This window comes from Ovis aries, chromosome 5 (assembly GCF_016772045.2).
Source record: "Ovis aries strain OAR_USU_Benz2616 breed Rambouillet chromosome 5, ARS-UI_Ramb_v3.0, whole genome shotgun sequence".
Taxonomy (NCBI): Eukaryota; Metazoa; Chordata; class Mammalia; order Artiodactyla; family Bovidae; genus Ovis; species Ovis aries.
Genome location: NC_056058.1, coordinates 9263652 through 9285442, shown reverse-complemented (window position 1 = coordinate 9285442; position 21791 = coordinate 9263652). Strand labels below are relative to the sequence as shown.

At 45.0% G+C, this 21791-nt stretch overlaps 1 protein-coding gene across 2 annotated transcripts in view; it reads right to left on the bottom strand.

Moving 5' to 3' along the window:
* The window catches only part of ADGRE2 (adhesion G protein-coupled receptor E2), a 65128-nt gene extending 44536 nt beyond the window's left edge, over nucleotides 1-20592 (bottom strand). For both annotated transcript variants that reach the window (XR_009600809.1, XM_027969480.3), the window contains exons 1-10: nucleotides 20528-20592; nucleotides 8853-8906; nucleotides 8417-8536; nucleotides 7723-7878; nucleotides 4200-4331; nucleotides 3108-3254; nucleotides 2478-2624; nucleotides 2345-2391; nucleotides 2154-2231; nucleotides 1577-1754 (exon numbers count right to left, since the gene is read on the bottom strand). Coding sequence is in view for 1 of the 2 variants with exons in the window: in XM_027969480.3 (XP_027825281.1) it covers nucleotides 1577-1754; nucleotides 2154-2231; nucleotides 2345-2391; nucleotides 2478-2624; nucleotides 3108-3254; nucleotides 4200-4331; nucleotides 7723-7878; nucleotides 8417-8536; nucleotides 8853-8906; nucleotides 20528-20558 (1090 nt within the window). In the remaining variant the exon portion in view is untranslated. The remainder of the gene's footprint in view (nucleotides 1-1576; nucleotides 1755-2153; nucleotides 2232-2344; nucleotides 2392-2477; nucleotides 2625-3107; nucleotides 3255-4199; nucleotides 4332-7722; nucleotides 7879-8416; nucleotides 8537-8852; nucleotides 8907-20527) is intronic.
* Nucleotides 20593-21791: the final 1199 nt, after the last annotated feature.

The window sequence follows — 21791 nt, the reverse complement described above, 5'->3', positions numbered from 1 at the left end:
ACCCTTGTACATTGCTGTTGACAATGGCAAATGGAAAAATAGCCACTTTGGGAAAATATTTAGGTAGCTTCTCAAAAAGTTGAAAATAGAACTACCACATAACTCAGCAATACCACTCCTAGCTTTGTGACTCAAATGAATGAAAATAGATATTCAAGCAATACCTATACATCAATATGCACATTAGCACTGTTCACATCAGTCAAAAAGTAGAAACAACCCAAATGTTTATAGGAAATATATATATTTATTTATTTTCATAATTGTATTTATTTATTTTTTAATATGTTATTTATTTATTTATTTATTTTAAAAATTTTTTTAGTTTTTTATTTTTTAAATTTTAAAATCTTTAATTCTTACATGCATTCCCAAACATGAACTTATTTCTATTTATAGGAACTATCGAGGATGGAAATCCATAGGGACAGAAAAGCAATAACTGATTTCCAGGGCTGAAGGAAAGGAGAAAATTGTGACTGTTTAGTGGACAGAGAATACCTTTGCGATTATGAAAATGTTTTAGAAATAGAGGTGAAGGTTATACACCTCTCTGAATACACTACTCCACGTCTCCAAATTGTACACTCAGGTTAAAATGGTGAATTTATATTAAGTGCATTTCAACTTAATAAAACAAATGAGACTTAAATAGCAAATAACGCTAGATTTATACACTTCCAAATTTAATACCTTGTTTTCTTTTGAAAAGAAAGTGGAAGTATTAGTGACTCAGTTGTCTGACTCCTCGCGATCCCATGGACTGTAGCCCACCAGACTCTTCTGTCCTTGGAATTCTCCAGGCAGGAGGACTGGGAGGGGATTGCCACTTCCTTCTTTAGGGGATATTACTGACCCAGGGATCGAACCCAGGTATCCTGCATTGCAGGCAGATTCTTTACCGTCTGAGACACCAGGTGGTCTTGTTCTGAAGCCATTTATATTTTATCATAAATTCTTCAGTATAGTTATTTTCTGTGCTGATACTTAATTTTACAATAAAAGTTTAGTTTTTCATTTCTTTTTAACCTTTTTTTCTCTCTGTCTTTCACTGAAATTGAACTAGAATATTATAATAGTTTCGATACAATGTACGATACAATGTACGTACAATATAGTGTATGATACAATGACTTGATATTATCATACATTACAAAGTGATCACCACACTAACTCTAGTTGCCACTCATTTCCATATATCATTGGCTACATTCCCTATGCTGAACATTGTCGGTGGTGGTTGAGTCAACACGTCCTGTCTGACTTTTGCGACCCCCTGGACTCTAGCCCTCCAGGCTCCTCTGTCCATGGAATTCCCCATGCAAGAATACTGGAGCGGGTTGCCATTTCCTTCTCCAGATTCTGTACCTTACATCCTTTTATTTATTTTACAACTACAAGTTTGTACCTATTAATCCCTCTCAACTATTTTGCCCTTAACCTTTTATTTTAATTTGTTTATGACATTAACTGGGAGATATAAGAATGGTCACTTTGCTCTAGTGGGATTGGAAGAGCAAGGAGGCAGGGAACAAGCAAAGCAGGAACCTGCGGTCAGACTCACGTACTGACTTACCTATGCCTGCAGATGAACCGAAGGTAAATGACCCTTTCGGCAGTGCCTTGCTCACCCCTCTTAGGACATTTTCCAGGCCAAAGAGCAGGTTAGTGACCACAAAGTGCTGCTCTGAGAAGGGCAGGGTTTTCAGGTCTCCAGGGGTCTCCAGCAGATCACCCACCTCCTGTACGAGGTCCTGGGGGGATGGGGACACAAAGCCAGTAGCCCATGCATCTGAGAGGCCATATGAAGCTATGACCCAGTCACAGAGGACAGACTAAAGAGGCTGTCTGGGTGATATAGGTGGTACTGGATGGGATTCCCTGGGTGATTTTTGCCCCTGCAATCCAGCCACTGAGAGGTCAAGATTTTTCATTATTGTCAAGGATGATGTAAACCCAATACCCAGAAATAGGGAAAGGAAAAGGCATTAGTAGGTGTGCCGTGGTGTTCAATAGTCACTACATGTGTCCGCTCTTCCCACCCACCCTGTGGGAGAGTGCGCCATTGTTGCTGGGGTGTCCCTTTCCAGACCAAAGTTTCCCAAGGCTTCTATGGGATGCTTCTACCTGCCTCCCTTGGGTCCTGCCCTTACCCGAACAGTGTTCAGGACAGAGGCCGAACTGAAGTTTCTGCGCAGATCCTGGATTCTGTTAAAGAAGTGAGAGAGTGCCTAGGGGAGAAGACAAGGTGGTCAGAGAGCCTCATGTGAGTGTGGGAGCTTGGGGGAAATGAATGGGCTTTGCGGAGAGATTTCCTGCTGCCTGTCCCTTTGGGGCCACTCACCTGGCTCTTGATTCCAGAGGGAGCAGTCCAGGTGGGGAAGGAGATCTCTGCAGGGGACAGGTGAGCAACTCATTAGGTGTGGCAGTGTCTGTGTTTGCTGTGGGCGGGTCTTAGATCAGGGCAGTACAGGTACCTTCGCAGATGGTGTTCTTTTGCTTATCCTGGAATCCAGGCCTAGGCACCCAGCCTTGGCGGCAGTGGCACGTGTATGAACCCACAGTGTTGACGCAGATGGTGGAGCTGTGACACCGATGCTGCCCGGAGCTGCACTCATCCGCATCTGGGGACAAGAAGGAGGGGGTCAGACTCTGCCTCAGTCCTGTGAGGCCCCTGTCCTCCTTGTGCTCCTCTTTTTTTCCCCATATTAGCTCCCCAGGAGGTGATGCCACCTCCTAGAATCAAGGACAGCACACCCTTGAGTAGTGGATGCTGTGAAAATATATATAGGAAGTGTGTTTGTAGAGTTCTGACAGAGCAGGTGAGACAGGTACAGCTTGTGAGAATACTGAAATATCCTCTTTCCAGTTGGGAATTAGCTGTTGTCTGGGGTCCCTGGGAGCCTTCTGCTTGGTACCCCAGCTCCTTCTCTAGGACCACCCCCCACCCCTCCAAGATCTTTTCACATTTAGCCTCAAAATGCTTAACACCTTACACAGCAGGGGACCCCCAGTGATCTTTCTGTTTGGTTGTGTGGGTACCAATGAGTACGTGGTCAGATGTTTTGAGTGTGGGTCTGCAAGAGTGTAGCATCTGAGCTCCAAACCTTCACAGACTGTGTTGTTTGGGCCATTGGGGGACCCAGGGATAGGCTTCCAGCCGGGGCGGCAGTGGCACTCAAAGCTGCCCACGGAGTTGAGGCAGTGGGTGGAGTTGTGGCATGGGTTTCTCCCAGAGACGCATTCATTCACATCTGTGGAAAAAGCCAGAAGATCAGAGCTACCCCCCTTCACTCACTGCACCCATTCTTCAAGCCCCTTCTCAGATTTCTTAGCGCCGCTCTCTGAGGACACCCTCTCTTTGCAAGTTACCTGGCCTGTTGGGATACAAATGTGTGATAGCATTTTCTATGTAAAATTTCCATAAGCTCAGATCCTCCCTGCAAGGTGGACAGGGCACAACTTTGTGGGTGCAGGTGTAATCCCAGACCAAGCTGAATCCCTTCACGTCTGGTGCAGGAGGCTCTGTGGGCTTCTAACCAGGGAGGCTGTAGCACCGATCATGACCCACATGTGATGCGGTAGGTGAGGGGGAGGCACCACTGCCATCTGGAGCTGCATCCCTGCCTTTATTAGAACAGGACCCAGAGGACCAGTCCTGTGCAGCCCAGGTCTCCCAGCTCCTCACTGTGCTGAGGACACAGCTCTCCTCATAGTGCAGCTGCCTCTTCACTGCCAAAGCTTGTCATGGCAGCTTCCCTTAAGATGACTCCAGCTGGGACATTGTCCCTATTTTTAAGAAGAAAAATGAGGCAAAGATAGAAACTGAGTCATGGAAGCTCGACTCTCCCATCAAGGCTCTTACTCATGTTCTCTTTAGCCCTGGACCGAGGTTCCCCCTCTGAAAGCCAGAGGTGACACCTCCCTCTGCTCGAATGTGGCAGATGCGGAAGGGGTGAGGTCTGTGGATATTCTTGGGGGGCAGGGAACTCTACAAAGAAACCCCAGGCCCAGAAGGCTCTGCTGTCTCCCTTGTCTGTGGTGGGACCATTCGAGGAGGCGATCCTTGGGCAGGGCCCCAGCAGGCCCTTGGTGTCACAGGAACCTGAGTCTTGTCTCCCTCCTTCTTGGGGTCCCTGAACCATCTCAGCTCCTTCCCCAGCTCCAGGCCTGCCTCACACTGTCTTCCGAGGGTCTACCTGTGCAATGCCTCGGGTCCTCTGGGTTGAACTCCAAGCCGGGTGGGCACTGGCAGGTGTAGCTTCCCTTGGTGTTGATGCAGATGCTGCGGCCTTTACAGACTCTGGGTCTGTGCTGACATTCGTCCACGTCTGCAGGGGGAAGGAGAGCCCTGTGGATGCCTGCTGCTGTGGACAGCCTTCCGGTCTGGGTGTCAGCCACGTTTCTCAGCAAAGAAGCATCCAGAAGGGCCTGCTCTCTCTTCCTTGGTGAGCGGGGGCCTCTCCTCATTCATATGGAGGTATCCTATGGATGAGCATGGTGACCCGGAAGTTCTGTTGCCCAGAAGTGGCCCACCCAAGTTACCCAATCTGCTATCTCTGACTCTGTGAGCCTCCCTGGGAAGAACCCAGCTGGGATAGGGGCATCACAGCTGCCCGTGTCCCAGGCTAAAGATTTGGACAAAGGCCTGGGTGGGTCTTCTTGGTAACTGAGTACAGCTGTGATCCTTGAGCAGGGCCCATCTTGGCTCCCGGTGATGCACTTTGTCCTGACTTCCCCAAGGCGAATGCTGCCAGCTGAGTTGTCCTTGGATCCTGCTGACCCTGTCAGGACAGCACTTTTCCATCCACGCTAACTCTGAGACTCCAGCTCCATGGACGTGGACGAAGACCCACCTCTGAGTCATGCAGCTCAAGGATGAGGCTTATGGGCAGTTGCAGAGAAAATGAGGATGATGATAAAAAGGCCAGGGCCACCCGAGCAGTGGGCACCAGGCTGTGCTGGACAGTAGGTTTAATGTCTGGTAGTCTGCTTTAGGGCTGTGAAGATGCCTTTATCTGATTCCCATGAAGGCATCACCCAGACTGGCAGGAAGTGATGAGAATCCACAGCTGAGCAATCCACAGCACTCATCACAGGCTCGTGATGAGTGAGGGCTGGGTGGCTGGAGCAAGGAGCAAGTGCTCATGGGCGAAGGGTGGCAGGTGTTTCTGCCATCTTGAAACATGGCCTCCCACTAGAGATGTGGACATGTGCACACTGCTGGGTGGGGCTGAACCTCCACCTTCTGTCCTCACATGGTCTGGGTCATTGTGCAATCTGGGTTGACCTCCTTAACAGAGGGTCAGACCAGAGGAACTGGTCGCTGGTGACAACTTATTATTGAGACCAGATGGAAACTTCTTCATTTACCTGATTCTTCCTGTGGGTTGGGGTTGATGTTACCCTGCCACACCCTTGACATAACAGCCTCCCAGGTCCCAGTCATCAGAGCTACCTCAGGTCCATGAACTGAAGTTATGGGCGAGGGTCAGGTGGAGCCTTGGGTGGGAAAATAAATGGAAGCTGAGCAGTTGAGATGTTGTGTCAGGGTGCCAGGAGGCATCTTCTCCAGGCAGTTGCTGGCAGGGTCAGTGATGGCTGGGGACAGCGGAGCATTCCTTGAGTCTTCCTCCTCTCACATTTCTGGATGGGGCTCCAGAGTCCACCATGACCCAGGGTCTCAGAGGCCCCAGTGGGGGCAAGTCTTCTCCCAGATGGCGCTAACAGTGGCAATGAGGACAGATAGTGTTCTGGAACACACGGTGCTGTGACCACACTGAGTATCTTCAATGTCACTTCCTCCTTTAAGAGGATAAGATGCCATGTGACAGTGGGATGTTCTGAACATCCAGAAGAGACCCTCTGCAGAGACTCTGAGTCTTGGGGTTCAGAGAGGGTTGGGAGACTAGATAGGCACACAGGAGAGCCGTCTGATGCCTGGAAAAGTTGAACAAGGAGCCCAGGGACCCAGCCCAGGTCTTCATCTCATAGCAGACCTCACAGCCTGAACATGGATGGACATGAACTTGGGTGCAGTGAGGGCTGGAATGCTGAGGTGGGGAGTATAAGACAATCCAGCTGAGCCTGTCACAGATCTAGGTCTTTGGCAGAAGGTTTTGATGTAAACCAGCAAGCGGGTGTCTCCCTGTCATCCACCTTGAGGTCTGTTGAGGTACCCCCCCCCCCAACTTCAGTCTTCTACATCTTTGTCTCTTGAGGGTCTCACAACAATGGGTGAGCAGCACCCTTAGTGCAGACACTCTGAGTGGGATCAATGATCACCATGTGCAGTTGTGCAGGTTGCTCACTGCACAAGAGTATCTGGCCAATGAGGCAAATTGGGGGAGGAAAGTCAACTCAATCTCCATTCTCCAAACACACAGTAGGCCTGGAGATGAGGGACCATTACTAATTTACTGCAGGCTCTGTCTTCTGACCAGGTCGTGAGTTTAAGCACAACAGCCACCCACCAAGGCTGCTATGGGCTCGGAGAGACTCCACACAGATGCAGATCCCCTCTTCCCTCCCACCAGGGAGGCTCTGCTGCCCTCTGTCTGCAGGGCAGGAGAGAAGGGACTGGGCCCACGGTTGCTGACTCGTCTCCCTGTAGCAGAGTGGGTCAAAGAACCCTCTTCAGAGTCCTCTGAACCCTGAGCTCAGCATCCTTCTCACCTCCCACCTTCACTCTCCTCCCCTCCCCATCCTCCGTATTCAGGTCTATCCCTCTTCATGGACCCCTCTCTGGAGTCCTGTCTGACCCACTGCTGGCCCCCTGCCCCTTTCCCTACCTGCCTGCTCCCCCTGGACATGGGGCAAAGCCTGGTGATGTATGGAGGCCATGCTCCTCCTGGTCCTGGTGAGGGAGTGGGCAGGACAGCTGCTCCTGAGCATCCACCCCGGGGCAGAGCTCCCAGGGATGCCCATCATGGAGAGGGTATGTTAGATCATGATGACCATAATTTAAAAGCCCAACAGCCATCAGTGTTTTGTGCTTTGTGACCTCATATACCTTTCAAGAAATTCTATGAGGTAAACACCATAATTCCCCCTGCCCCCATTTTTAATAGTTAGGTAAGCTGGGGCACAGAGAGAGGTGAAGTAACTCTTCCAAGATCACGTAGTGATCTTGGCAAAACTACTTTGGTTTTTATTTGTGCAAGATGCTACTGCTAAGTCACTTCAGTCGTGTCTGACTCTGTGTGACCCCATAGACGGCAGCCCACCAGGCTCTCCCATCCCTGGAATTCTCCAGGCAAGAACACTGGAGCGGGTTGCCATTTCCTTCTCCAATGCATGACAGTGAAAAATGAAAGTGAAGTCGCTCAGTCGTGCCCGACTCTTAGCGACCCCATGGACTGCAGCCTACCAGGCTCCTCCATCCATGGGATTTTCCAGGCAAGAGATAGGGGTACTTAAAAAAGAAAACAGAAAATCACAATAATATTATCACATCTCCCATGTTAACAGTGATTTCTGAATAAGTGTCCTGGCCAATGTCACACATGCAGCTCTTAGGTGGCAAAGCTGGGACCTGGGTCCCTGGCTCATACCATCTGCCTCTCTGTGCAGGTGGGACAGGTACCTGTAAACAGTCCCAACTCAGAGCTGGGTGCTACACCTGTAACCAAGGTCCTGTCCCCTGCATGCTTCAGAAATGACTCAGCATTTCGGCCCTGAAACCTCAAAAATGAGAGGCGGAAAATGCAGCAGCGTTCTTACCTCGACATGTGTTCTCACTCTCATTCCGGAAGACCGCTGGCCCAGAAACAGGCTCATAGCCTGGGCTGCATGTGCAGTAGTAGCCCCCTTCTGTGTTCAGGCAGTCTGCAGAGCTTCCGCAGTCCACTGGTGAGGGTGGTCCACACTCATTGATGTCTGGAACACAACAGGGCAAAGGGTCACCGCCCAAAGATGTGTGTCCCCTCCAGACAGAGATCCCCATCCCTACCTGACTCTGCAGCACTGGGCCTGATATGTAATCCATGCCTTTTTGGAATGATTTAGACTCTTGGTCAGTACTGCTGAGTCTAGGATGCAGCTGGAACAAGCCATCTCTGAAGCTTGTGCAGTCAGCTCTGATCTCCCTAGCCCTCTGATTGGCACCCCAGATTGGGACACGATGGGCAGTGCTGAAGTGGGGAGTGGGTAGAAGTTCTGCATCTCCCTCCTCAGTCCTGAAAGTTCAAACTGAGGCTCAGACTCCAGACTCCTGAAGACCTAGCTCCTCTCCAGGAAGCCAGGATTATTCATGTCTCATCTCTCCACTTTTGCGTCTTTTTGTTTTTCTTTTTCCTGTGCTTGACTGTTCTGAGGACAAAGACTGAAGCACCCACTGAATATCCATGTCTCCCATGGGTACTGGGCTGTACCCCACATTCTCTGCATCTCCTGCCACCACCCCAAGTCTTCGTACCATTGCAGGTCTCCAAGGGGTCCGTGAAGATCTCCCCAGAAAAAGAAATGAATCCTGGAGTGCAGCGGCAGGCGGTGCCATTGACACATGAGGAGTTCGGAGGGCACCACAGAGCACAGGCTGTGAGGGGCAGAAGTGGGGATGGAGACCGTCATCAGAAGTTCCAGAGAATGAAAGAAAGCTATCCTCTAGGGGTCCATGGGCAGAAGAAGGGAAGGAATCATGGATAGGGGGAAGGGAGGGAGGAAGAGGGAGAGACAACGCTATCTAAAGGGGAAGAGCTCAGAACACTCTGGGCATTGGGTAGAAGAAACAGCTTCTCTTGTTCCCAGAGAACCATTTCTGAACCTCACTTGAAAAATAAGTCTCCTTCTCTCTCTTATCGGTGAGAGAACCCAGACCCTGGCATGCATTCTCCACATTTCCCCAGACTCACCTTTACTGTTCTGGGCTGTAGGTCCCATTGGAAACAGCAGCAGCACCAAGAGTCCTGGGGCAGAAAGACAGAGATGACAAAGATAGGAAAATGGAGCTTCAATTTCAACACTTTCCATGTGGCCACTGCCTCCTGGGGAGATGGTGGTGTCTCCACTGCCCACCACTTTCCAGCAGCCTCCCCAAGATTCCTGTGCTTTGCACAGAACTGAGGACTCTGCCTTTCCCCTGCATCTCCTGGGACTCCCGAGGTAATCAGTTACTGACAGGCACAGCCCTCATGGAACCTCAGGTGCTAGATGTAAAGGGACAGAGTATACACAGCTGATGACAAGGACACATCTTAGAAACTCCAACCTCTCCCAAATGAGGGGGCATATTTGAAGGAGGAAGAAAGTCCTCAGATTGGTGCCTTTGCCCATACTCAGGTTCTTGGTCCTCTGGCAATGGCCAAAATCTCTCTGGATTTCTCTCCAGAATGGTTTCTCCTGTTGAAGTTGCATGTGTCAGGACACATAGGAAGACCATGGATATTGCAGTCCAAGTTTGGAGTTAGACAGTCCAAGCCCTACCTCATGATGATGTCAGCAGGACATGGAAACCTGGAATCAGGAGCGGGTGAGGACAGGTAGATATGAGAGCTAAGGTATCTGCAGGTAGGTCCAGTCTGCCCTGGATAAGTGGCCTCTCTAGGTTCAGCAGCCGTGGCTGCTATGGTTCCCTACAGATGAGCGCCTGGCCTTTCTAGAATGTACTGAGGTCATAGCTCCTCTCCTTAATCTCAGTCCAGCCATGAAATGAATCACTGACAGCAGTAGGCTTTGTGATATGAAACCACTGTGGGTTTAAAGGGATCAAGTCTACCCTACAATCAGTACCTAGTCTGTCATCCCATCCAAGTGAGCAGTTGAACCCTAAGAAAATCTTTTCAGAGCTGTGTGCCTTATAGGATCTTTCTTCTTAGGCAAAGATAAAAAAGAATTCCTCTTCCAGGCTGTACTGCCATTTCAACACTGTTATGTGACAGAGGATCCTAGTGGAGAATGGATTTGAAGACCCAAGTCTGCATACAAACTTTCACTTGGTGGCCATGTGTCTTTGGAAGCACAATTCCCCAATGCAAAATGAGTTGTTGTTCAGTTACTAAGTCGTGCCCAACTCTTTGTGGCCCCATAGCAGCACATCAGGCTCCTCTGTCCTCCACTACCTTCCAGAGTTTGCTCAAACTCATGTCCATTGAGTCAATGATGCTATCCAACCATCTCCTCTTCTATTGCCCCCTTCTCCTCATGCCCTCGATTTTTCTCAGCATCAGGGTTTTTTTTTTCCAGTGTGTCAGCTCTTTGCATCAGGTAGGCTAAGTAGTGGAGCTTCAGCTTCAGCATCAGTACTTTCAATGAGTATTCAGAGTTGATTTTCTTTAGAATTGACTGGTTTGATCAAATGAGTGCAATGGTAGTAATAGCATAATAGCATGAGCTTTATTTCAGTTGTAGATGACTGAAGACTAATAAGGTTTAGTTGATATTATGGTTAATTTTATGTAGCAATGTGGCTGGGCTGCTGTACCCACATATTTGGTCTCACACTAGTCTAGATATTGCTGTGAAGGTTTTACATGAACTAGCATTGTTTGGCAGGAAGATTCATTTATTTCATCTTTATCTTTTTTTTTAACATTTAATATCACTTTTTTTTTTAGTTTTTTATTTTTTAAATTTTAAAATCTTTAATTTTTACATGCGTTCCCAAACATGAACCCCCCTCCCACCTCCCCTCCCCATAACATCTCTCTGGGTCATCCCCATGCACCAGCCCCAAGCATGCTGCATCCTGCGTCAGACACAGACTGGCGATTCAATTCTTACATGATAGTATACATGTTAGAATGTCATTCTCCCAAATCATCCCACCCTCTCCCTCTCCCTCTGAGTCCAAAAGTCCGTTATACACATCTGTGTCTCTTTCCCTGTCTTGCATACAGGGTCGTCATTGCCATCTTCCTAAATTCCATATATATGTGTTAGTATACCATATTGGTGTTTTTCTTTCTGGCTTACTTCACTCTGTATCATCGGCTCCAGTTTCATCCATCTCATCAGAACTGATTCAAATGAATTCTTTTTAACGGCTGAGTAATACTCCATTGTGTATATGTACCACAGCTTTCTTATCCATTCATCTGCTGATGGACATCTAGGTTGTTTCCATGTCCTGGCTATTATAAACAGTGCTGCGATGAACATCGGGGTACATGTGTCTCTTTCAATTCTGGTTTCCTCGGTGTGTATGCCCAGAAGTGGGATTGCTGGGTCATAAGGTAGTTCTATTTGCAATTTTTTAAGGAATCTCCACACTGTTCTCCATAGTGGCTGTACTAGTTTGCATTCCCACCAACAGTGTAGGAGGGTTCCCTTTTCTCCACACCCTCTCCAGCATTTATTGCTTGCAGATTTTTGGATCGCAGCCATTCTGACTGGTGTGAAGTGGTACCTCATTGTGGTTTTGATTTGCATTTCTCTAATAATGAGTGATGTTGAGTATCTTTTCATGTGTTTGTTAGCCATCCATATGTCTTCTTTGGAGAAATGTCTATTTAGTTCTTTGGTCCATTTTTTGATTGGGTCGTTTATTTTTCTTGAATTGAGCTGCATAAGTTGCTTGTATATTTTTGAGATTAGTTGTTTGTCAGTTGCTTCATTTGCTATTATTTTCTCCCATTCAGAAGGCTGTCTTTTCACCTTGCTTATAGTTTCCTTTGTTGTGCAGAAGCTTTTAATTTTAATTAGATCCCATTTGTTTATTTTCGCTTTTATTTCCAGAATTCTGAGAGGTGGATCATAGAGGATCCTGCTGTGATTTATGTCTGAGAGTGTTTTGCCTATGTTCTCCTCTAGGAGTTTTATAGTTTCTGATCTTACATTTAGATCTTTAATCCATTTTGAGTTTATTTTTGTGTACGGTGTTAGGAAAGTGATCTAGTTTCATTCTTTTACAAGTGGTTGACCAGTTTTCCCAGCACCACTTGTTAAAGAGATTGTCTTTACTCCATTGTATATTCTTGCCTCCTTTGTCAAAGATAAGGTGTCCATATGTGTGTGGATTTATCTCTGGGCTTTCTATTTTGTTCCATTGATCTATATGTCTGTCTTTGTGCCAGTACCATACTGTCTTGATGACTGTGGCTTTATAGTAGAGCCTGAAGTCAGGCAAGTTGATTCCTCCAGTTCCATTCTTCTTTCTCAAGATTGCTTTGGCTATTCGAGGTTTTTTGTATTTCCATACAAATCTTGAAATTATTTGTTCTCGTTCTGTGAAAAATGTGGCTGATAGCTTGATAGGGATTGCATTGAATTAAAAAGAAAACTACAGGCCAATATCACTGATGAACACAGATGCAAAAATCCTCAACAAAATTCTAGCAATCAGAATCCAACAACACATTAAAAAGATCATACACCATGACCAAGCGGGCTTTATCCCAGGGATGCAAGGATTCTTCAATATCCACAAATCAATCAATGTAATTCACCACATTAACAAATTGAAAAATAAAAACCATATGATTATCTCAATAGATGCAGAGAAGGCCTTTGACAAAATTCAACATCCATTTATGATAAAAACTCTCTAGAAAGCAGGAATAGAAGGAACATACCTCAACATAATAAAAGCTATCTATGACAAACCCACAGCAAACATTATCCTCAATGGTGAAAAATTGAAAGCATTTCTCCTAAAGTCAGGAACAAGACAAGGGTGTCCACTTTCACCGCTACTATTCAACATAGTTCTGGAAGTTTTGGCCACAGCAATCAGAGCAGAAAAAGAAAGAAAAGGAATCCAAATTGGAAAAGAAGAAGTAAAACTCTCACTGTTTGCAGATGACATGATCCTCTACATGGAAAACCCTAGAGACTCCACCAGAAAATTACTAGAGCTAATCAATGAATATAGTAAAGTTGCAGGATATAAAATCAACACACAGAAATCCCTTGCATTCCTATACACGAATAATGAGAAAGCAGAAAAAGAAATTAAGGAAACAATTCCATTCACCATTGCAAAGAAAAGAATAAAATACTTAGGAATATATCTACCTAAAGAAACTAAAGACCTATATATAGAAAACTATTAAACACTGATGAAAGAAATCAAAGAGGACACTAATAGATGGAGAAATATACCATGTTCATGGATCGGAAGAATCAATATAATGAAAATGAGTATACTACCCAAAGCAATTTACAAATTCAATGCAATCCCTATCAAGCTATCATCTTTATCTTATATTGGACCATAGTTGATTAACAGTATTGTGTTAGTTTCAGGTGTATAGCAAAGTGATTCAGTTATACATATACATGTATCTATTCTTGTGCAAATTATTTTACCATTTAGGCTGTTAGAGAATACTAAGCAGAGTTCCCTGTGCTATGCAGTAGGTGCTTGTTGATTATCTATTTTAAATATAGCAGTGGGTACCTGTGAATCCTAAACTCCCAATCTATTCCCCCCCCCACTTCCCTCCTGTAATCACAAGCTTATTTTCTAAATCAGTGAGTATGTTTCTGAGTTAACATTTAAATCAATAGACTCCGAATAAAGCACATTACCCTCCATAATTTAGGTGAACCTCATCCAATCAGTTGAAGGCCTAAGAGGAAAAAGAAAATTGACCTCCTTGGAGAAAAAAAAAAAAATCACTTCTGGAGGCCCTCGAGTGTGAGATGCAACATCAGGTCATCCTGCGTTTCCAGTGTGCTGCTGGTCCTTGAGATTTTTGGACTTTCCAACCTCCACAATTTCATGAATCAGTTTCTTAAATAAACTCCTTTCTCACCTCTATAGATTCATCCTATTGGTTCTGTTCCTGCTGAGAACCTGGGCTAATACAGGTGGTAAAATGAGAAATCTTAGTTAAGTTTCACTAGGAATGCATTTCACCAACTTGGGACTTTCTTGGTAGTCCAATGGGCAAGAATCTGCCTGCCAATGCAGAGGACACACGTTCGATTCCTGGTCCGGATGGTCCCACATGTTGCAGAACAACTTAACCCCATGAGCCAGAGCTACTGAAGCCCACACACCTAGAGCCCACGCTCTGCAATGAGAAGCCACCATAATTTGGAGGAGAATGGGTTCATATAGATGTATGGCTGAGTCCCTTTGCTGCCCACCTGGAACTATCATAACACTGTTAATCAGCTATGAAAAGTAAAAGTGAAAGCTGCTCAGTTGTGTCCAACTCTTTGGACCCCATGGACTATACTATACAGTCCATGGAATTCTCCAGGGCAGAATAATAGTGTTGGTAGCCTTTCCCTTCTCCTGGGAATCTTCCCAACCCAGGGATCAAACCCAAGTCTCCCACATTGCTTCTGATTCTTTACCAGCTGAACTGCAGTGGAAGCCCAAGAATACTGGAGTGGCTAGCCTATCCCTTAATAAGCTATATGCCAATATGAAATACAAAGTTTTTAAAAAGAGAGAGTTGGGGGTGGTCCTAAGATGGCAGAGGAATAGGACGGGGAGACCACTTTCTCCCCCACAAATTCATCGAAAGAACATTTGAACGCTGAGCAAATTCCACAAAAGAACTTCTGAATGCTGGCAGAGGACATCAGGCACCCAGAAAGGCAGCCCATTGTTTTCAAAAGGAGATAGGACAAAATATAAAAGATAAAAAGAAAGACAAAAATGGTAGGGACGTAGATCTGTCCTGGGAAGGGAGTCTTAAAAAAGAGAGACGTTTCCAAACACCAGGAAACACTCTCACCGGCGGGTCTGTGGCAAGTCTTGGAATCTCAGAGGGCAACATAACTGGGAGGAAAAATAAATAAATAAATAAATAATTAAACCCCACAGATTCCATGCCTAATGGCAACTTTCAGCGGAAAAGCAGCCCAGATGGTCGCATCCACCGCTGGCAAGCGGGGTGGGGGCTGGGCAGGGAGGTGAGGGCTGCATTGCTTAGGGTAAGGACCAGGCCTGAATGCCCCAAGGGCAATCTGAGGGCACTAACATGAGATAGACTGGGGGATAGCAAGAGAGAGAGAGAGTGAGAGAGAGAGAGTGGAGAGAGAACTACGCCGCGAAAAGCCCTAACCTAAGATACTGCTGTGCGTGCTCACAGAACAAAGTACTGAGCAGAGCTAGCCAGCTGTGGACCAGCCCATCCCCCACTGGAGACAGGCAGGCGGGGCAGCCAGAGCTGGAAGGGGGCAACTGTGCCTCCAGAGAGGCTTCCTCTACCAAACTGCAAGCAGGCTTCATTGCTAACCAAGATTTCTTGGGATTCTGGATGGCTGACATTCACCGGGAGGGTCATAGCCAGAGATCAGCTCCCCAGAAGAGACACATGGCACATCTGAGAAGGTGCGCCCATTGTACACCCAGAAAACTGAGTGGCTGGGACAGGGGGAGAGGATAAGATGCAACCCCAACCTGGGGGTGACTGTGCTCACCAAGCACCTGATCACCTGAGCTGCTTGGACCTGGGAAGGGTACAAAATGCAGGCCCAACCCAGTCTGTGCCTTTGTGGAGTACCCGAGAACCTGAACCTGAGTGGCTTAGGCCTGGGAAGTGCACGCAACCCAGGGCCCGCCTCAGACAGTTCCCGAAAGAGCAACCTAGAACCTGAGAAGTGTAGACCATGAAAGCACACACGCCGTGAGCGGGGGCAAACCCACTGTGGCCGAGACATTGCGAGCACTCCTCACACACACCAGTGATATTTGTTTGCAGTGTTCCTCCCTCCCCACAGCACGACTGAACAAGTGAGCCTAAAAAAGTGACAACCATCACCGCATTGTGTCAGGGCAGAAATTAGACACTGAAGAGATCTGCAAACAGAAGCTAAAATAAACAGAAGGAACCAGTTTGGAAGTGACAGGTGCAATAGATTAAAACCCTGTAGTTAGCACCGACTACATAGGAAGGGGCCTATAGATCTTGAGAAGTATAAGCTGGATCAAGGAACTATCTGAAAATGAACTGACCCCACACTGTCCACAACAGCTCCAGAGAAATTCCTAGATATATTTTTACTATCATCATTATTTAAATTAAAAAATTTTAAGTCCTCTATTGCTCTTTTAATTTTCATTTTTATAACCCACTATTACCTTGAAAAAAAAATACCCTATTTTTAAAGCAAACTTCACCTATATATTTTATAACTTTTGTGACTTTGTTCTGGTTTTTTAATATTGTATTTTTGAGAGTCTAACCTCTACCCTAGATTTTTAATCTTTGCTTTTTGGTATTTGTTAGACCTTGGTGGCTCAGACGGCAAAGTGTCTGCCTGCAGGATGGGAGACCCAGGTTCGATTCCTGAGTTGGGAAGATCCCCTGGAGAAGGAAATGGCAATCCACTCCAGCACTCTTGCCTGGAAAATCCCATGGACGGAGGAGCCTGATAGGCTACAGTCCATGGGGTCGCAAAGTCGGACACAACTGAGTGACTTCACTTTCACTTTCTATCAACTTTGTACCTTTAAGAACCAAATCTTAAGTACCACCCAGTTTTACTTGGGGGCGAGATTACTAGCTGGACTGCTCTCTCTCCCTTTGACTCTCCTTTTCCTCCACCAGGTCGCCTCTATCTCCTCCCTCCCCCTTCTCTTCTCTATCCAACTCTGTGAATCTCTTTGTGTGTTCGAGCTGTGGAGAACACTTAGTGAACTGAGTACTGGCTGGATCTGTCTCTCTCCTTTTCATTCCCCTTTCTATCCTCTTGGCCACCTCTTTCTCCTTTCTCCCTCTTCTCTTCTCTGTGTAACTCCGTGAACATCTCTGAATGGTCCAGACTGTGGAGAGCACCTAGGAAAGTAATTACTGGCTAGATTGTTCTCTCTTCTTTTGATCCCCCATCTTCTCCTCCTGGTCACCTTTATCTCCCTCCTCCCTCTTCTCTTCTCCATGTTACACTGTGAACCTCTCTGGGTATCCCTCACTGTGGAGAAACTTTTCATCATTAACCAAGATGTTTTGTCATTGGTGCTATATAGATGGAGAAGTCTTGAGGCTACTGTAAGAATAAGACTGAAAACCAGAGGCAGGAGGCTTAAGTCCAAAACCTGAGAATACCAGAGAACTCCTGACTCCAGGGAACATCAATCAATAAGAGCTCACCAAAAGCCTCTATATCTACACTGAAACCAAGCACCACCCAAGAGACGAACAGTTCCAGAGCAAGACATACCACGCAAACTCTCCAGCAACACAGGAACATAGCCCTGAGCTTCAATACACGGGCTGCACAAAGTCACACCAAACCCATAGATATCTCAAAACTCATTATTGGGCACTTCATTGCCCTCCAGAGAGAGGAAATCCAGCTCCATCCACCAGAACACCGACACAAGATTTCCTAACCAGGAACCCTTGACAAGCCACTGGTCCAATCCCACCCACAGCAAGGAACCTCCACAATAAAGAGGAACCACAAACTGCCAGAATACAGAAAGGCCACCCGAAACAGAGCAATGTAAACAAGATGCAAAGGCAGATAAATACTCTGCAAGTAAAGGAACAGGATAAATGCCTTCCAAACCAAACAAAAGAGGAAGAGATAGGGAATCTACCTGATAAAGAATTCCAAATGATGATAGTGAAAATGATCCTAAATCTTGAAAACAAAATGGAGTTACAGATAAATAACCTGGAGACAAGGACTGAAAAGATGCAAGAAATGTTTAACAAGGGCCTAGAAGAAATAAAAAAGAGTCAATATATAATGAATAATGCAAAAAACACTATGGAGGGAACCAAAAGTAGAATAACGGAGGCAGAAGAATAGGATAAGTGAGGTAGAAGATAGAATGGTAGAAATAAATGAATCAGAGAGGAAAAAAGAATTAAAAGAAATGAAGACAACCTCAGAGACCTCGGGGACAATGTTAAATGTCCCAACATTCGAATATTAGGAGTCCCAGAAGAAGAAGATGAAAAGAAAGACCATGAGAAAATACTTGAGGAGATAATAGTTGAAAACTTCCCTAAAATGGGGAAGGAAACAGCCACCCAAATCCAAAAAAAACCCAGAGAGTCCCAAACAGGATAAACCCAAGGCAAAACACCCCAAGACACATAATTAATTAAGCAAAGATCAAACACAAAGAACAAATATTAAAAGCAGCAAGGGAAAAACAATAATAACACACAAAGGGATTCCCATAAGGATAACAGCTGATCTTTCAATAGAAACTCTTCAGGCCAGAAGGGAATGGCAGGACATAGATACACTGTTTGCAGATGACATGATCCTCTACATAGAAAACCCCTAAGACTCCATCAGAAAATTACTAGAGCTAATCAATGAATATAGTAAAGTTGCAGGACATAAAATTAACACACAGAAATTCCTTGCATTCCTATGCACTAACAATGAGAAAACAGAAAGAGAAATTAAGGAAACAATTCCATTCACCATTGCAAAGAAAAGAATAAAATACTTAGGAATATATCTACCTAAAGAAACTAAAGACCTATATATAGAAAACTGTAAAACACTGGTGAAAGAAATCAAAGAGGACACAAATAGATGAAGAAATATACCATGTTCGTGGATTCAGGAATCAATATCGTGAAAATGAGTATATTACCCAAAGCAATCTACAGATTCAATGAAATCCCTGTCAAGCTGCCGGTGGTATTTTTCACAGAGCTAGAACAAATTATTTCACAATTTGTATGGAAATACAAAAACCTTGAATAGCCAAAGCAATTTTGAGAAAAGAATGGAACTGGAAGAATCAACCTGCCTGACTTCACGCTCTACTACAAAGCCACAGTCATCAAGACAGTATGGTACTGGCACAAACACAGAAATATAGATCAATGGAACAAAATAGAAAGCCCAGAGAGAAATCCACGTGCCTATGGACACCTTATCGTTGACAAAGGAGGCAAGAATATACAATGGAGAAAAGACAATCTCTTTAACAAGTGGTGCTGGGAAAACTGGTCAACCACTGGTAAAAGAATGAAACTAGAACACTGTCTAACACCACACACAAAAGTAAACTCAAAATGGATTAAAGATCTAAATGTAAAACCAGAAACTATAAAAATCTTAGAGGAGAACGTAGGCAAAACACTCTCCGACATACATCACAGCAGGATCTTCTCTGACGCACTTTCCAGAATACTGGAAATAAAAGCAAAAATAAACAAATGGGACCTAATTAAAATTAAAAACTTCTGCACGACAAAGGAACCTATAAGCAAGGTGAAAAGACAGCCTTCAGAATGGGAGAAAATAATAGCAAATGAAGCAACTGACAAAGAATTAATCTAAAAAATATACAAGCAACTCCTGCAGCTCAATTCCAGAAAAATAAACGACCCAATTAAATAATGGGCCAAAGAACTAAACACACATTTCTCCAAAGAAGACATACAGATGGCTAACAAACACATGAAAAGATGCTCAACATCACTTATTATCAGAGAAATGAAAATCAAAACCACAATGAGGTACCATTTCACGCCAGTCAGAATGGCTGCGATCCAAAAGTCTACAAGCAATAAATGCTGGAGAGGGTGTGGAGAAAGGGAACCCTCTTACACTGTTGGTGGGAATCCAGACTACAACAGCTACTATGGAGAACAGTGGAGATTCCTTAAAAAACTAGAAATAGAACTGCCATATGACCCAGCAATCCCACTTCTGGGCATACACACCAAAGAAACCAGAATTGAAAGAGACACGTGTACCACAATGTTCATCACAGCACAGTTTTTAATAGCCAGGACATGGAAGCCACCTAGATGTCCATCAGCAGATGAATGGATAAGAACGCTGTGGTACATATACCCAATGGAGTATTACTCAGCCATTAAAAATAATACATTTGAATCAGTTCTAATGAGGTGGATGAAACTGGAGCCTACTATACGAGTGAAGTAAGCCAGAAATAAAAATGCCAATACAGTATACTAATGCATATAAATGGAATTTAGAAAGGTGGTGATGATAACCCTATATACAAGACAGCAAAAAAGACACAGATGTACAGAACAGTCTTTTGGACTCTGTGGGAGAGGTTGAGGGTGGGATGATTTGGGAGAATGGCATTGAAACATGTATCATATGTGAAATGGATCTCCAGTCCTGGTTCAATGCATGAGACAATGTGCTCGGCGATGGTGTACTGGGATAACCCAGAGGGATGGGATGGGGAGGGAGGTGGGAGGCATGTTCAGGATGTGGAACACATGCACACCTGTGGTGGATTCATGTTAATGTATGGCAAAACCACTATAATGTTGTAAAGTAATTAGCCTCCAATTAATATAAATAAATTTATATTAAAAAAATAGAAGAGAGAGTGCCAAAAAAATGAGAAGCCCATGCACTGCAACCAAGAGGAGCCCCCCATGCGTGACAAACAGAGAAAGCCCACATACAACAGCAAGGACCCAACACAACCAAAAATATGAATTAATTAACTAATTAAAAGTTTCACCAACTTTCTCCTTTGAGAACTTAGCATAATGAGTTAATTCCTTTCTTAAATTTCCTTCCCTGCTTTCCTTTGTAAAGATAGTGGGAAAACCAGAAATAAAGCAAAAGCTTTTAAAGGTAAAGAACAGAGAAAATTCTCAAACTGGATAAGGAATCTCAGATGGCTTTAGTTGTCTAACTCCATCGTTCTAATTCTGCTTACCTGGAAGCAAACTTAGATAGCTGTTTCTCATGGTGCAGAGACCAGCAAGCCCAGCCACAGAAAATGTCTTATTTTCCTCTGTGTGTCGGGGAGGGACTTCTGGCTTTCAGTATGACTTCTGCTTTTCACGGGGCTCTTCTGGGTGGTGCTAGTGGTAAAGAACCTACCTGCCAATGCAGGAGACTGAAGAGACATGGGTTGGATAGCTGTGTTGGGAAGATCCCCTGGAGGAGGGCATGGCAACCCACTCCAGTATTCTTGCCTGGAGAATCCTGTGGACAGAGGAGCCTGGCAGGCTATGGCCCATAGGGTCACAAAGAGTCAGACATGACTGAAGCGACTTAGCACACCCGCATGCTGCTTTTCATTACCTAACAGGAAATCACTGGTCTGGATGTTTCTTCCTCCTGTTTTGCCTGATGATTATTTCTCTGAAATTTCTAAGCATTTGCATAGGATTACTGGTATTTGTTGGAGAAGGCAAGGGCAACCCACTCCAGTACTCTTGCCGGGAAAATCCCCATGGGCAGAGGAGCCTGGTAGGCTGCAGTCTATGGGGTCGCGAAGAGTCGGACACAACTGAACGACTTCACTTTCGCTTTTCACTTTTATGCATTGGAGAAAGCAATGGCAACCCACTTGCCTGGAGAATCCCAGGGACGGGTGTGCCTGCTGGGCTGCCGTCTATGGGGTCACACAGAGTTAGACATGACTGAAGCGACTTAGCAGCAGCAGCAGCAGCAGCAATTGGTATTTGTACCACAAGACTCTTCAAAAGTGGTTTTTATATTGTTCTGATATATAAAGACCTCCTATATCAAACATGAAGACGCATTTTATTGGTCTTTTTGCATGTATGAGGACCTTGGTTCAGAGTGAATAGAATTATTTATTTGCTATATATTAACAGATTAAAAAAATTCTTTTTGTGTACAAATTTAGTTTTATTGTAACCAAGCAACTTGTACACTTTAACGTTTAAAACTGAGCATTCTCTTTCTTTTACAGTGAAACAAGAAGAAAAGTTTAAGAATAAACAGGAGCAAAATTACAATAGAGAATTTTGATTGCAAATAAGAGCCTACATGTTCTGCTGATTCTCCCATCAAGCAGCAGGGCTCAAGTCATCATTAGCAGAGAATTTTATCTTAAAAGTGTCATCTTAAACTGCAAGGATTTCCATTAAACATCACAATGAAACATGCCAAAGGAGAAGCCATATTGTCAAAATGCCCTCTTAACCCACCCAAACATCTGAAACCCA